Source organism: Neurospora hispaniola, assembly GCF_033458365.1.
Source record: "Neurospora hispaniola strain FGSC 10403 chromosome Unknown B0T23scaffold_8, whole genome shotgun sequence".
In the NCBI taxonomy this organism is placed as follows: Eukaryota; Fungi; Ascomycota; class Sordariomycetes; order Sordariales; family Sordariaceae; genus Neurospora; species Neurospora hispaniola.
The window spans coordinates 2,388,786-2,405,169 of record NW_026944413.1 but is presented as its reverse complement, the minus strand read 5'-3'; the positions used below and the strand labels follow the sequence as shown (position 1 = coordinate 2,405,169).

The 16,384-nt window shown below is 38.1% G+C and overlaps 2 protein-coding genes across 2 annotated transcripts; both read right to left on the bottom strand.

The window, feature by feature from the left end:
* Positions 1-9,421: 9,421 nt before the first annotated feature.
* B0T23DRAFT_407838 (uncharacterized protein) lies at positions 9,422-10,317 on the bottom strand (the record flags this gene model as incomplete). Its single annotated transcript, XM_062839229.1, has 2 exons — positions 9,422-9,687; positions 9,747-10,317. The coding sequence occupies 2 exons, from the start codon at positions 10,315-10,317 to the stop codon at positions 9,422-9,424; spliced, it is 837 nt and encodes a 278-aa protein (XP_062689520.1).
* A 1,080-nt stretch (positions 10,318-11,397) lies between these two features.
* Positions 11,398-16,364, bottom strand: B0T23DRAFT_415491 (uncharacterized protein). The gene is made up of 4 exons (XM_062839592.1): positions 15,565-16,364; positions 14,466-15,493; positions 12,671-14,411; positions 11,398-12,609 (listed from the first exon to the last, which is right to left on the bottom strand). The coding sequence occupies exons 1-4, from the start codon at positions 15,970-15,972 to the stop codon at positions 11,710-11,712; spliced, it is 4,077 nt and encodes a 1,358-aa protein (XP_062689519.1). The 5' UTR covers positions 15,973-16,364; the 3' UTR covers positions 11,398-11,709.
* Positions 16,365-16,384: the final 20 nt, after the last annotated feature.

Genomic DNA, 16,384 nt, shown 5'->3' with positions numbered 1-16,384 from the left:
GCACTTATTCGACACTTATTTCGTAATTAAAACCGATACTATAATTTTAATCTACTAATTAAATAGAATTATAAGTGATATACCCGGCGTATTGCTAATACGGTAGATTGCTTAAATAAAAATCTTTAATTTCAATATTAAATATATTCTAAGGAGTAAAAATATAATAATTAATAGTTTATCTTATAAACCCCTTAGACTTTTTAACTTCTATAAATAAATATATAAGGAGGATATTAATAATTTTATAAATATATAAATTTATTCTATTTTTATTATATATGTAAATAACCTTTAGCTAATATTTTAAAGGGAATAATTTAAAAAATTAAAAGAGATTGCTAGATACTTATTAATTTACGAAGTCCTTTCGAAGTTAAAAGGAGTTATTATAAAATATTAATTCTGGACTAATGCTATTAAATTTATAATATATAATAGAATCCTTTGGTTACACCTCATAACCTTAATCTAAAATTTAAAACGATTAGTTAATAGTCTAAAAGAATACTAATAAATTATATTCTATTACTATAACGAAATAGGATATAGAGGCCGAAAAGGGACGTACCGCCGTATTACAAAGTATTATTATTAGAAAGAAATATATATTTAGGTAGAGGAATTAATCCGCTTATACCCTAATTGCCAGATATTCAACCCTAAACGGTTTGAAGATAGCTATTAATAGACTTACCCGAGCTCTTACCCCTTTGGAAAATAGATATTAGACATTTAGTACCTCTTAAAAGCTACCTTGCTCCCTATAGCCTCGTCAAGCAAGGTGAAGGACTTTCTTGAACTCCTATTCCTAAGGTAGGGATACCCTTTAGTAATTTTAGTTAATAGTAGCGCGGAATTCTAGAAGGTTATTACTAAATATTTATTTTAATTAGGGATCCCTAGGGAGTTTATCGCACCTTACAACTTGCAAGCCAATAGTATAAATAAATAAAAATATATTATAATTATTTCCTTACTTATAAAGATAATTAGAGGGAATAATGCTAATTAGAAAAAGTATTTACTTTATATCCTCTTTATAAATTAGACTACTATTAGAGGAAGTTATAAGTATACTCCCTTCTAATTAATATACAATTATAATCCAATATTACCGATTGAATTTAACTTACCCTCCTAGCGAATTACTAATTAAAAGAATAATAATAGGGTAATAATTAGGGAGGAGCTAATTAGTATAGTTACTTAAATATATAAGGACTTTAAGTATAAATTCGTATAGGCCGTAGAAAAAGTCGTAGTAATAAGAGAAGTAGTAGTTAATTACCGTAATAAATAAAATTAACGAAAAATACAATTTAAAAACGCTTAAATTAAGGTCGGCGATTTGGTTTTAAAGTATAATAGTATTAGAAGGATTAATATAAATTTAATAAGGAAGTTTTTGTATTAATAGTAAGGCCCCTATAGAATATACTAGATCTTTAATTTAAGGAGTATATACTATATTAATACTTTAAATAGGATATAGTTTAGTAAGTTAGTAAATATTAGAAGGATTAAAAAATTTATAGTTAGGGATAGAATAATATTAAATATTAAGAATCTAAGTATAATACTTAGTAGGGAATAGATTTTACCCGAGGACGGAGGAGGTTAAAGAGACTTTAAACCGGTTAATAACAGATTATTCGTAGAGGAAACTTTAGGATAGGTATTATAATATAAACTTAAAGAAGGTATAGCTGTAGAGAAAAGGAAAATAAAGTAAAATATTTTTAAAAATAGGATACGGAAAGATTTAGTTCGGATTAGGATTAAAGTTACAATCCCTAAGGGGAAACCCTTAGGAATATAGATAAATCCTAAGGATTAATTTAATACCCCGTTTATATACCTAAGGATAAGTAAATCCGGACCTAATAATTAATATATGATAATAAAATTAAAATGATAGTACAACCCCCTTTCTCGACCTTTTTCTTTATAATATTTCCTTTAGTATTTATTTTCCTTTATAAATTTATGATTTGTGTATTTATAATTATATTTCTATTTTTAGAATACTTTAATATTTTTACTTTTTTATTTTTTAATAAAGGGAAGTCCCTATTAATTCTTATAATACAAAGGGAGTTGGATTAAACCGGCCCTAATATAATAATACTACGTAGTAATATTATAGAGGTGGGTATAGTGGATTTATACTATATAATTAAGGAATTAATAATTTAGAAGATATATAATTATTATATTTTATTATTATTCTATTTAATTTTTTTAACGAAAGTGGTAAATTAGACTCTTACTATTTTCGAAGGGAAGATTAAATACTACAAATATATTAAGGAATAAAGGAAGATCTCGATATAATATAGTAAAATATCCGCCCCCCCCCCTCTATTCTTTTTTATCCTTCTAGAAACTTATCCTCTCTATCTTATAAAGATTTAATTAATTAATAGAAAGATTTTTAAAAATGTCCTAATTATTTAATTCTATCGGATCCTACCTTAAGTTTATAAAATTACTAATAATAGTAGGAGTAATATTAATATTTCCCTTAGTATTAAGGAATTCCGAAATATTAAGGAAATTGCTAAATTCACTGCTACTTTCCTTAGACGAGGAAATTACTATAGGATCCCCCTTTCTTCTAAAACTATAAATATTAACTATAGGAACCTCGCAACAGAACAGAATCTTTAATATATTATTAATACTAATAGGTTTCAAATTAGTATTACCCTTTTTACTACTATTCTATCTATAAGCCTTAATAGTAGCAACTATAAGAGAAGGAGCCTCTTTATCTATATAAATAGAAAAATCTATACCCGAAGGAGTAATTGGAGAAAAATATTCTAGAATTTTAGGAAGTAGAGTTTTAGGACCTGTATTACTATTTTCGGCTATAATATCAATTTCTATTTTATTCCCAGCCTTAAATTTTCTAATATTATGCGAATTTATACTTTTATCCTTACTATCGATTTTTATATTATTATTAAATAAATCTTCGTTATTAGGAACTTTATTAACTTCTAAAAAATTAGAATCGACCTCCAAATCCTTAACCTTCTCTTAAAAATCGTTATTATTATTAAGGGAATATTATTAAGTTAAATAACTTCCTCTAACGGTATTACTCTAATCTTTAATTTAGAATTGAAAATATTTAAATTCTATATACTCTTCCTAGAATTCTTTATTAGGAGTGATTTGCTTATTAATACGGATCTAAATATTCTAAATAATTCTATTAATTATTAAGAAATCCCCGCCTATACTTCTATTCTTATTTAAATACTTAATAAAATCCTTATAAAAAGGGGATAATTTATATTTAATAATAATTTAAAGACTTTCAAAATTAGTAATTGAATAAATATACTTATTGGTTCGTTTAATATCCTAAATATAATTGCTACAGATCCTTCCTTTAATATTATTAAGTATAGAAATATATTTAATAAAAGGCAATTAAATATTAATTATCTCCTATTAATTTCTTATAGAAAAAATAAAAATAAAGGTCTTTTGAGCTTTAATTAAATAATAAGAATAAAGGAAGCGATTTTTAAAGAAAAAGGTTAGTAAGGAAGAATAAGAAGGTAAAATAAAGAAGGAATTCGTATAGAATATTAAACGCTTAAATAAAAAGGCCCAAAATCCTTTCCTTTTTAACCTGTAAATAGGTATTATAATAGCCCTAAAACTAAGCCCCCTTTTTCTTAATAAATAAATATTAAGGAGGCTAATTATCGAAGTTTTAGGTTGCAAAATAAACTACTAGGACTATACAATATTAATCGGTAGGACGAAAAATATTAAAGAATTTAGTAAAGTTAGTAAAGGATTAAAGTAAAATTTATTCTATATATAATTTCCTAGCGAAAATAGGTTTAGAGATAGTATGAATCCGAATTAAACTAGTAAAGGCTTTATTAAATTTATTTAAAGTCGTGCCTTAGAGAGAATCTAGAGTAATAGGCCTAAAAGATAAGTAAATATATATTTTAGAGAGTAATTACTATTTACTATTAGAATATTTATTAATATAGCGAGGGTTATTTTTCGTTATTAGTGGGTAAAATGGAATTAACCCCTTACTAAGGGTTGTATTATAACCCCTTTTAATAATAATAATTAGTAAAAGGATATTGGAAGTTGGTTAGAAATTTATACTTCAATATTTAAATAGAAAATTAGGTTACTATATAGATTCTTAAATAGGATTATTAGGAGAAATATATAGATTCGATATAATAAGGGTAGTAAAATTAAATATTAATATTTAAAAATAAAAGGGTATTAAGAGAAGAGAAGAAAAAATAAACGGATTTACTACGAAAGGAAGAAAGTAGTATATTTACTAGCGAGGGGTAGAGGTAAATAATAAAATACGTATTACTTAAATAACGACGGCAGGAAGGTTCTAAATAGGGGTAAAAAGTAAATAAATACGTTATAATATACTCTCCTAATAAATTAGTACTAAAGTAGTATTTAGAAAATTGAAGAAGGTTATAGAATTATATTAAACTACTATTATAATACCTATAGAATAAATGCGTCCGGAGATTTCTAACCCCCTACTACTCTTAAAAGTAAATTAATAAAGAAAAGCCTCTTACCTTCTAAGGATAATAATATAATAAATAAATTATTTCCCTTTTATTCCTAAATAATACCCTTTTATTCTAATATTTCTAATTACTTTAAAAAATACCCTTCTTTAATAATATTAAATATTTTAGAGATTGCTCTAAAGGTATTCTCCTTCGAAAGACCCTTTAAAAAATTTAAAAAGAAAGAGATTATAATAATTTTAACCTTAAAGAACGTAATTATATAGAGAGTGAAAATAGACCGCCTTAAGAGGTATTCGGCGAAATTAGCTATTAGGACCTTAGAAAACAATAATAGGGAGCGGATTACTATCCGGCAATTATTTATTTCTCCTAAATTAAAGAAAAAGAAATAGCCGAAAGCGAATATTACTATTAAATTTATTATAATCTTTAATAATTTAAATATATTTAAAAAAGTAATAAAATTTTAAAAGGGTAAAAATAAAGGTATAAAAATTGAATTTTACCGGATTCCTATAATTTAATTTACTATTAAGGACGATAAGGATAAGAAAAGTTTTAAAGATTTTAAGAGGAATAAGAAAACCTTAAAGAAGGATAAAAAATTGTCGAAGAATATATTACTACTTAAAATAAATCTATTTAAAACCCCGTAAAAAGAGAATACACCTTTAGTAAATTAAGAAAATAATAACAAAGAAGTATTAAAAAATATATTATTATTCGCAACCTACTTAATTAATATAAATCCAACCCTTAAAAAAAGAGAAAAAATCTTACTAATTTAAATTCCTATTAAAGGTACCCGCAAAGCCGATTTTATTAAGAATCCTATTATAAACAAGTAGTATTTTACTTTAAAAGAAGAAAGTAATAATAAAGACCTTATATTACCGGCCTAAATCCCTACCTTACTATTAATTATCTTATCCTACCCTACCTCGCCCTCTATTACTTCTAAATTATTCTATTCTATAGTAATAGTACTAGAAGAAAAATAAGGAGAAATTACTAAAAATTATAGAATTCAATAGATAAAAGAGGCAATTAATTAGTAAAATACTATTTTAGGACTTAGAAAGGTCTACCCCCCTTAGGAAAAAACGTTAAAGAACTTTAACCTAGAATTTAATTAGAGATTACCTAAATATTTAAATAATAATTTAATAAATAAGGATTAAATAATACTATTCGAATTAATATTCAATACTTTAAATATTAATTTATATAATATAATACTTAAAATAGATCTCCTTCCTCTAAAGGATTAGTTAATAATAATCTAACTAGACTGAATAACCTAGTATAAATATATAATAAGAATAGTAAACTTATAGTATACTACTTATATTAAGGGTTAGATAGATAGAGTAACTATAAGTATAAACCTAACTTAATTATTTAAAATATATAGAAATTAGATTTATATCCCTTCCTCTATTTAAATAATAACTAAAAATAAATTAGAGAATTTATATTTAATAAGTATTAGACTAATAAAAGAAGCCTTTTTATTATTAACGAAGTAATAATATATTCCGATCTATAAAGATAAATATTTTTCTTTAACTATCTTTAACCAATTAGAATATATATAGTATTATTTTTACACAATAAAGCATAAACCTAGAATATAGGAAATATTGAAAGCTTATAGCATATTCGTATTAGCGAATTATAGATACTTTATTAATAGAAGAAGATGAATTTGTATTAAAATATATTTTAATAATTGTAAATTCCTTTAATAAGCAATTATATAGCTATATAGTTTCTAAGTATTAGAAATAGCCAGGACTTTCTTTCTAGATATAAAGAGAATAGATTAGTACTTTAATAGACGGATAATCCCTTATATTAAACTATATATTTAAGAGTAATTTAATTATTGGAAACCCTAGATATAATTATTAAATTTTAAGTGGCTAGAAGAAGCTATAATTTACTAATAAATAAAGATAGTCTATAATTATTTAAAGATATTATAGATTAAATTATTAATAATTTTTATAAATTAAGAATAGAGAATAGATTTATAGTATAAAGTAAGGTATAGAATAATATAGTACCGAAGGATTAAGGTAAAAGGAGATCTTTAGGAACCCAAATTTATAAAAAACGACGATATTATATAAAAATACCTAAGAAACCCGTTCGCCCTCTATAATTTATTAATTTATATTTAAAGCGTCTAATAATTAAAGAAATTCTTAATATTCGAAGGGCTAGAGGTAGAGAATATTAGAAATATATTAATTAATAGTTATAAAAATAATAAAGACGAAAGTAAGGAGGATAAATATATAAATAGACCTACTATATTATAATACTAGATCTCTTCCTCTCTAGAGAATAAAATACTTCTAAAGCCCCTACGGAAATTAAAAGTAATTAAATAGGCAAAAAGTTATAAAATTAATAAATAGGTAGAGTTATTCAACTTATACAATAGATTCATTATTAATTATTTCGTTTTATTTAAAAAGAGGAAGGCGGATTTATACCTACTAGGAAGAAAGGCTAAGGGAGAAAAGAAAGGGAGGTTAATTATAGAATACTAATATATACTAATATTAGATAAATAAGTAGTATAGAATATTCCTACTATTAATAATATTAATATAGAAGAAGTATAACGAATATTAAGAATTTATAAAATATTGATTTGGAACGTTAAGAAAGAAGTAGAGGAAAAGAAGAAGATTAAGGCGAAGGAGGAAAAAATAAGAATTCGGAAGGTTATATAGGATAAAAAGAAGCGGTGTTAATAGATTTACTTCGTTTATATTATTATATTTACTTTTACTAATAGTAGGGTTATTAGTATATAAATATTCTTGTAAAGTATTATAAAAGAATATTCAAAGGGAAGTATAATATAGGGTAGTTTATTTGTTTTTTTATTTTTCTCTATACTTTCTTCTTTTCTTTACTTTGGACTCTTACTTTTAAATAATAAATAAAAGTATCTAGGCCTTAGCTTATTACTTATTAAGGAATAAATTTATTATACTAATCGGATAGGACCCTAGGAATATAATAAATAAAAAAGGGATATAAGGAGGAGATTCTAATTAAGAGGAGAGAGGAAGGATAAACATTCTAAATTAAATTAAATAATACTTATCCTTAAAAATAGACTAAAAAATCCCACTCCTACACTACAGAATTACCATCGAACGCCCTCGTAATAGTAAGCCCAATAACCCTTCTATAAAAGAATTAACTTCTAAACCTATTTAGCCAACTTAAGATTAATAAGGAGAATCTTATTCTTCTTATTGGTCTTTAATAGTAGTTAATAAGTTGTAACTTTACTACTCTATCTTAATTCCTAAGGACGAAAGCCATATCCAACTCCAGATCTACTCCTTACTACATTTAGGTGTGGCAGGGTGCTTTTCGTGTTGGTGTGGTTTTTGCTCCATTTCAATATATTTTCGTAAGTTTTATTACGTTTGGAAATTATTTTACTACAAATATTAGAATTAACGTGTAGGCAGAGTGGAGTTTTCCCCACCTATCTTCTAATGGGAAGCGAGAAAGGCGAGAAAAATCCCAATTGGGAAGTTAGGGGGGGGAGAAAAATCCCAATTAGGAAACCCAAAGGCGAGAAATATCCAAACCCTAAGCAGCAAATAACTTATATATATAATTAATTAAAGGAGAGCCCGCGTAAGCTTAATAGCTACTATAATAGTAGTAAAATTAAACGAATTATAATTTTTATTATTTAACTTTTATTAATAACGCTTTAACGGACCCGCCCTACAAATATATAAGTCTCTCCTCCTCGAACTTTTATAAAAGGAGGTTTATTATAATTTTATATAAAAACGCTATTAGTTGTAAAATTTCCTATATAAATTCCAAATTTTATTTTTATATACTTTTTAATAATAAAATAAAGAAAATTAATATAAATAATAATAAGGTATTTTAAGGATGGTCTTTTTAAGCTCTTTCTAAATATATAATTTTTATAACGCTCGGACCACCTATTATAGTAATGCAACCTTAAAGATAAACCTTCGTCGGTTATAATTACTTTTAGAACTTTGGATACTCCTTATTTTAGGCTTTATTCTTAACTATATATTAAAGAAAATATATACTGAGGATAGTTTTAATAAGACGATTCCAATAGTATTAATTTTATAACGCTTGGACCAGCCGCTAAGGTAATACAACCTCGAGGGTGTAATATTATATTTTTTTACTTTTAAATTTATTCCATTTTTAACCTTATTTTTGAGATAATAAAAAAATTAAATACACGTTGAGGATGGTCTTGATGAGGCGGTTCTAATGATACCACTTTCATAAAGCACAGACCACCCGTTAAAGTAATGCAGCCTTGAAGGGGTAAAAGTCTTTAAGTTCAAAGCCTTGTATTTCGATAGATATTAATTGTAGAAGAAAACTAAGACTACCTTTAAATTCAGAATAAAAAGCTCTATAAAAAGAATATTTTTTTAATTTTTCGTAATTTTACTGGATTTTTAATAGATAATAATACTTAGTTATTCTTCTACAACCGACGGCCAAAAAGCGCAAAACCCGCTTAGACCTGCTACCACAAAAACGGGTGGGGTGGGGTGGGTTTTGGAGGTTAAGTGGGTCTAAGAACTGAGACTAAACGGATCAGCCAATCAGAGAGCGTATATTAACCGGCAACCTAGTCTTAGTTTTTAAACCTACTTAACCTCCAAAACCCACCCTACCCCACCCGTTTTTGCGGTCGACCCACATATTTGTAGGGCGGGTCCGCTGAAGCGTTGTCGACGGAGGTTAAGTAATAGAAACTACCGGCAACTATAGCCGTGGTGATGCCGCGACCAGATGACAGTTACAAGTTAGCCCTATAATAGAATGCCCGCTTCCCTTATTACACGTCTCTGCTCGAGGATCGCTACCAACGAGGGAGGTAGAGGATGCCTTCGAGGACCAGGCGGGCTATGGCTCTCAACCCAATCCCTTTTTTCCCATATCTCGAGTGGTTCCACACAATGGTATTTCACCTTTACCATCCATTCGTATTCCTCCGCCGGTATATGGGCATTCTCATATGAGAGATCCTTCGCTCTAAGGATATCTCCGCGCATGCTCATAACCCAGGGATGAACGGCTGTAATCATAGTTAGCAGAGTCGAACGCGGCACTTGGTAGAGAGATAAGTGTACTTGCCACTAACAAAGTCACGGATTGTAACAAAGGATTCGCTGCCTGCTGATTGAGAAGCCGTAACCACCAATTCCAGCTCTCTCTTCCCAAGCGGTCTGTCCTCTCCACAGCACTTGATGAGAAACTCTGTGTCCGAGTCCTCCTCCCAGCTGCCGTCCTCCTTGGGTTCCTTCGCGTAAGGCCGGATATCGTCGTCAAGATCTCCGTAGGTGACGTATTCTTGACCATAGAGGTCCTGGGGCATATCGTGGTCCTCATGGCAACGCATCCAACGGTACTCCAATTCATTGACGTCGTGGACTGAAACCTCAAGAGCCGAGACCTTTGGTTCGGTAAGGGGCAGCTGTGAGATCTCGTGCCATGTGCCAGTGTCTGATCGGAAGAATGGTTCCAGATCATCCTTTGCACCGCGCTTGTCCTTCATCACGGATATCGCGGTGGGGAAGACACCATCAAGCTCCCAAAAGAGTCGCTCGGTAGCGGGAGAGAAGCGAACACGTACATCCTCGTATTTAAGCTCCTTGAACGAGGGGTAAGGAGGCCCTTCCGACTGGCCTAATTGTGAAGTTTCCATTGTTGTGTAGGGCGACGGACAGTACCGTAGGCAATAGTAAGGACCTAGGCATTGAGCGCACTTGGTCTGGTGTGCAAAGTGGATCTGGAATCGAAAAGTTAGTTGCATGGTTGGTGAGAGGCAGGCACGGAGCTGATACTTGGGGGATGGCAGGCGGGTGTCGAACCTTTCAGTGTGGAAAGAAAGATTGGTACCTAGAACCCCCCAAGAGGTAGGTACCTACCTGGTTAAATACTCGACAGCGGGAGGTGTCGAAGGTGCTGGAAATGCCAAGGTCAGCCCTCAAAGGGAGCGGGGTACATCGAATGACCTGGGGCTGAAGGTAGTAGTAAGTGTAACGCAACGGAAGGTACCATTTGTTGAAAGCAAATTCTTCCAGCAACTTGAACTTCTTGGAGCGTTCGTTTTTCGGTACCCCGAGTGTCCATGGTGCGCCAACACCAGCCGAATGGCTTCAGTTACCAATAAGAACTGAATTCGTCGAGTCGGCCCTAGCCCGACAACGACGGCCACAGAAATGTCGAGGGGACTTCCTACCTCCCCCGAAGCATGCCTGCAGCATGAACCTTCTTGTGCAACTCCCCCATCGGCCCTTCCTGTACAATCAATCGCACCATCTCACTGGAGTTTCCTTTTGCTTGGAAGTGCCACAGTATCCTTTACTCCCCCATCGTGACAGCGGCTGCAGACGTTCCCGTCCAGGTTCACTCTACTTGCGTATCAAGTGAGATAAGGCCGGTTGTTGACCAATGGCGTGTTATACATACTAACAATTACCCGCTTTTCCGTTTCGCTACACAACATCTGCCTCCCCTAATTCAACCTCAGATTTCCTAACCAACAGAACTCTGTCACTCCTACCTAGATTCCAACGTATTCCGTCTAATTTCACTTGTTTTGTTTGCTTGGAACTACTCCATCTTACCTCCCTTCACCCTCTGTTCTTGACCTTAGGTTAGAGTTACAAGGGAAGATTGGAGATATCTAGTAGCAAAGGAACGTCTGTTCAACCAAATTCAAGCCTGACAAGGCTGGTGTAAGCTTACTTCTAACCTTCGCTATATTAATGTCAACAAACGCCACCACACATCAATCAGACGACATGCACGTAGAAAACAAGCTTGCTAGCTCCTATCAAGTCATCAACATATCTATATTCATAATCATAACATATGTCCCGGTCCGCACGCGTATTGAGCCGTCAATGCGTGCAAAGTATACCCGTCTCCTTTCCTCTCATCCATTCTCCCACAAAGCTCCGACATCGACCCGTTGCTTATCCTTTAACCAAAACCTTCTCTCAAAGAATAATCATCGCTCATAACATTGAATGCACACTGCAAAATCTTGTCCCTCGTCCCTTTCTTTCCCGGGAGCTTTTGTACGGGTACCTCATCTTCCCTCCCCTTCCTCCTCCTTAGCAGCCTTGCAAACAACACAACCGCCAACGATCCGATCCCTCAACAATCTCGCATGCGTCACCTTGGCCCCAACCAAATGAGCGCTCCTTTCCTCTGCTCCCATACCTCCCAACAACACATCGGCATCGACCGTCTTCCCCGGATTCAACGCTTCCAGTAAATGCGGCAAGTGAAACACGTGTCCGCAAGCGAAGCCGACCAGCGTGTCTGTTTCGTACGTGGTAAAGGGGGAGAGGCATTGGGCGCAGTGGCCGGCTTGGTACTTCTTCGCAGCAAATTTGGGGCGGCGGTGGGTTGGTGTTGACGGGGTTGGTGGTGGCTGCTGCGATGGAGCGGCTGGGGAGGCGAGGCCGGAGGAGGAAGGTTTCTCGGTCAAGGGTTGCGTCGGGATATCCGTAGGCTGGACGTCCACGTGTTCGCCTCCTTCCCTGACGCCAACTTGGAATTTGACGCCCTTGCGCTGGCCGTTCCGCAGTGTGTTCATAGCCGCTGCAACTTCGCTCCTCAACACGCGGCTGACGCCTTCCGAGATAGAGTATTGGATCTCATGCTCCTTCATGATATGCCGTATACCTTCCCTCAGGCCAGGGATCTGTAGCCCCTCAGGTATTCTCCTCACAAGTGTGATGGGGTTGATAGCCGTCCCCACTTCCTCAAGCAGGGCGCGGATGAACTTGGGTTTGTCCATGGAGTACTCGAGCAAATCTTCCCACAGATCGGGGTCGTCTTGTTCCTTGGCAAAGGCAATGGCGCGGGAGACGTCGCCGAGGCGCTCAATGATGAGGTAGAGCGCTCGTTTCACCTGGCCGGTCTTGGAGTAGAGGTAGACGAGCTCGGGGATATAGTTGCGGCTTTCGCATTCTTGGGCGGCCTGGGGCACAAAACGGTCAGTAAATGAGGGGCAAGGGACATGGGAGACAGGGAGAACTAACCTTCTCAAAGGCATATGCTGTCGATGTCCTCAAGAACTGGTTGAGCAGTGGCTGGTCGTAAATGGCAAAGAGGTGGACAGCCAGATCAGCAAATTGGTCTACCATGGTGCGGCTGTCGAGGACCAGACGAGCTAGAGACTCGTGCGTGTGTTCGTGGATGCCTTCACCACGCCAGAGACCTCGCAAGTAGAAGAATGTGTAGAGCTTCAAGTCCTTCTCCTGTAACTGCGACACCACAAGGTCCGGCTTCACCAAGCCATGCTGCGCCTCGTCGACCAACAGCGAGATGGCCTCACTAGTAGCCTGCTCAAGATCTTCCTTGGACATCTTGAGGAGCTTGTCCTGCGGAACGCGGAGGCCGATGAAGCTGGGAATATCGTCCGCCACCGCCTCGGCCAGATGCGCATCTTTAATCAGTCGCATCGCCGAGTCCGCATCCTGTAACCTGATGTAACATCGGAGCGCCTCCTTGGTCCGCCCGCTAGCCTCGTGTAACTTGGCCAGACTCTCCATGACGATGCGCCAATCTCTTCCGACCTCGCCATCCTCGACGCTGTCCTCTCGGACATCACGGTACTTGAGCTGGTTCTCCAGAGCCGTGGTTATGGTGGCAACGTCAAACAAATCCGACGACCATCGTTCCAGCAGCTCTCTGAACCGGGGCTTGCTGACCTGGAGGTAATGGCCTAGCACGACTTCGTAGATGGTTCCGGGGATGGGCGGCCGTGTTCGCTCGGTGGGGATGTAGTTGACAATGTCATCAAACTTGTTGGCGCCGGCAAAGGTCCAGACCCATTTCTCCCAGCGGTCAGGGGTGCCGAGGACTTTGCCGCAGATCTGGCCGGCTTGGGCCCAGTCATTGGCTTCGACTAGTTCGTGGATCCAGAGTTCGCCTATGCGTCGTTTTTCCTTTTCAGCAAGAGAGTAGTGGCTGCGCAGGCCGTCGATGACAGAGGAGGTCTCATCGTCAAAGTCATCGTTTTGGGCTCGGTCGGGAGTCTCGGAGCCGCCCAGCTCGGACGCCCGGTCAGTTGCAGACACAATCTCCGGGTGCTCGTCGACCAGCTCCCATGCTTGTCTGTACTGCTGGCGTTCTAGCAACCATCCAAGGTGGTCGGCCAGGTCTCTCTTCGTTGCCAGGATACAGTCGTACGGGCTGTGGATGAAGATCTTGATGCCGGGTTTGTTGAGGTTTTGATGGATAGCTGTGCGATGTCCGCCCTTCAATGCCGAGTTAATCCCTCCCATGTAGTTCGAAGGCGCCTCGTCGCTCTCTCTGCTCTTGATGCTGGCGCCTGAGCTGAAGAGAGACTTGGGATTCAGCGCCACGTTGAGGCCGGTCAGGCCGACGTTGAGCATGTCGGTACCGAAGCCAGCCAAAGTCTCCAAGGTGCCTTTGCTGGCTGCAGAGGCGGCCACATTGCGAGCCGGCAGAACTCCGAGGTGGTAATCGCTGGCAGTCAAGCGTTCAAATCGACTGACGCTCAATCCGTCTTTGTCAATCTCGACCTGGGAGGTGAGATCAATCAGGCGCAGTTCTGGTGGCGGGTTGTTTTGTCTGCGCTTGATCCCGCCGGATGGGTGGCTTGCTCCATATGCTATTGATGCGGCGTGTTTATGACTCGGAACGACTTTGTCATCTTCTTCGTCCTCGTTTTCGTCTGGTAAGCAGTATGCGAGCACTAATAACAAGTTTTGGGTATATAGAGAGATGCCGGAAATGATGCAGTCCATGCGAAGTCTGGAGAAGTTTGGGTCAGCGTGGTCGGCAACACAGCAGAAAGAGCACACTTACAGCTTTACAATCTCTGCCCGTCCAGCGGACCTTTCTCCCGCGTGTTTGCCGACGCCCATGCCGCCAGGGTGGACGTGAATGAACCATATGGTGCCTCCCCATCCCACCAGCAATCTCTCCACCTTCTTCTCAGTCTTCTGGTGTTGCTGCTTCAGGATCGCAGCCGCAGGAGAAGCCGGCACCTCCTTCTGACCCTTGCCCGGCTCATCAGGCTCGATGGACTGCTCGTCAATCCACTCGGCACGACCTTTCCAGACGCTGGCCATGGTATCCCACTCCTCTGTCTGCGGGCGATCAATATGACCAATTCGTTTCCATGCATCTTCTTGATCGGCGCTTTCGAGATGGAGCTTCGTCCTCATAATCTTGATACCATGCTCATTCAGCCAGACGACATATTTCCCGGATCCAGACCACTTGATGGTGTTGATGGTGCCCTCACCCGAGTGTAGAACGGTGTCCTTGCCGGACCCTGCGCCCACCATGTTCCCGAGCCATCCTGCCGCCTGAGCAGCGGCTCCTGTCGTAGTGGCCGTACTCTTGCCCTGTGGGGCGCCGACGGTCAGGATGAGCTGTCCAGCCAGACCGCCAGACAGATAGGTCCTGTCGTTCTTGTAATCGGGAGAGAGAGCAACAGCTTGTACGGGTCGGGCAAAGTTGCGCAGAGTAACATCCTTGACGTCGATCAGAGACTGGACGCAGACGTTGCCATCCATAGAGGAGGTCGCGATGTGGATGTTGTTGGAGGGGGTATTGGGGACTCCATGGGCCTGGGCGTCTCGTTTGCGTGCGGCGGAGGCTGGGTTGGTCTGGTGGTGGCTTTCGGTGGATGCGCTAGCAGGCCGCAGGGGGCTGTTTGTTTGGGAGAAGACTCGGGTGAGAGGTTTTGGGTCGAAGGTTGGGAGAGGGGGTGGGTAGGGCGAGATGGAGAGGCTGGTGACGGAGGCGCTGTGGGCATGGTAGACGCGCAGGGACTGGAAGGCGGGCAGTTGGAGGACGTGGATGTTGCCGTTATGCGTTCCAACGATCTGGGGTAGCCATCACAAGTCAGCAGCTGTCGCAATGTGTACCTCGAGAATCGCCATGGAGTCTATCTGACCATCTTGTCGCCAGCCGTCAAGAAGGCGCTTGTGGCGTCGCCATTGCGATACAGAGGCCCGAGGTGTTCAGTGAGCCGGGCGTATTTGAGTTTTGGTTCCTCGTCTTCCTCCTCCTCCTCCTCCTCCTCTTCATCGTCGTCGTCGTCCTCGTCGTCATCCTCGTCGTCATCCTCGGTTTCTTCCTCCTCCCCATCTGCACGGCCCCCATCGACCTCCAACCCTTCCTCTACCGAGATGCCGGATTCTCCATCTGTGCCCGTTCCTGTCGCCGTCGCCGTCGAGGTGGTGGTGGTGCCAATGATGCTGCTGCCAATGGATCGCTTGGGCCGCGCCCTGGGAGACGTCACGGTGGTGGGAGCGGGCGTGGTGTCGGCAGAGTCGCCTGTCTCCGGCGGGACCTGCGTCATGTTGATTGGAGCCGGATCGCCTGTAGTATCATGGCGTAGCTGGTGACGGATCTGATTGATCGCAAAGTTGTTGGAAAGAGAATGGAGTTGGTTGCGCCTATGGTAAGGCGCTATTCGTTGGGTTCCTAGGCCTAGGCTAGCTTCAATGTCCCCAGTCCTGTGCTGCAACCAACCTAGTGGAGGCTTTGTTGTCGCTGTCGGTCGGTTCCAGAGCCGGGAACGGATGGAGGGGGAGTGGAGGACCGCTACGTCAGTAAGGACAGGGTCAAAGTGGTAAACGCTTATGCTAGAAGCTCGCTCAAAGAAAGGCCTGGCGTGAAATGGCGACAAGCAGGTCAGATTAGGTAGACCGGAAACTCGTATGAAGATGTGAGATCCGTGGTAGTCATGCTTTTCAATCAGAGAAAAGACG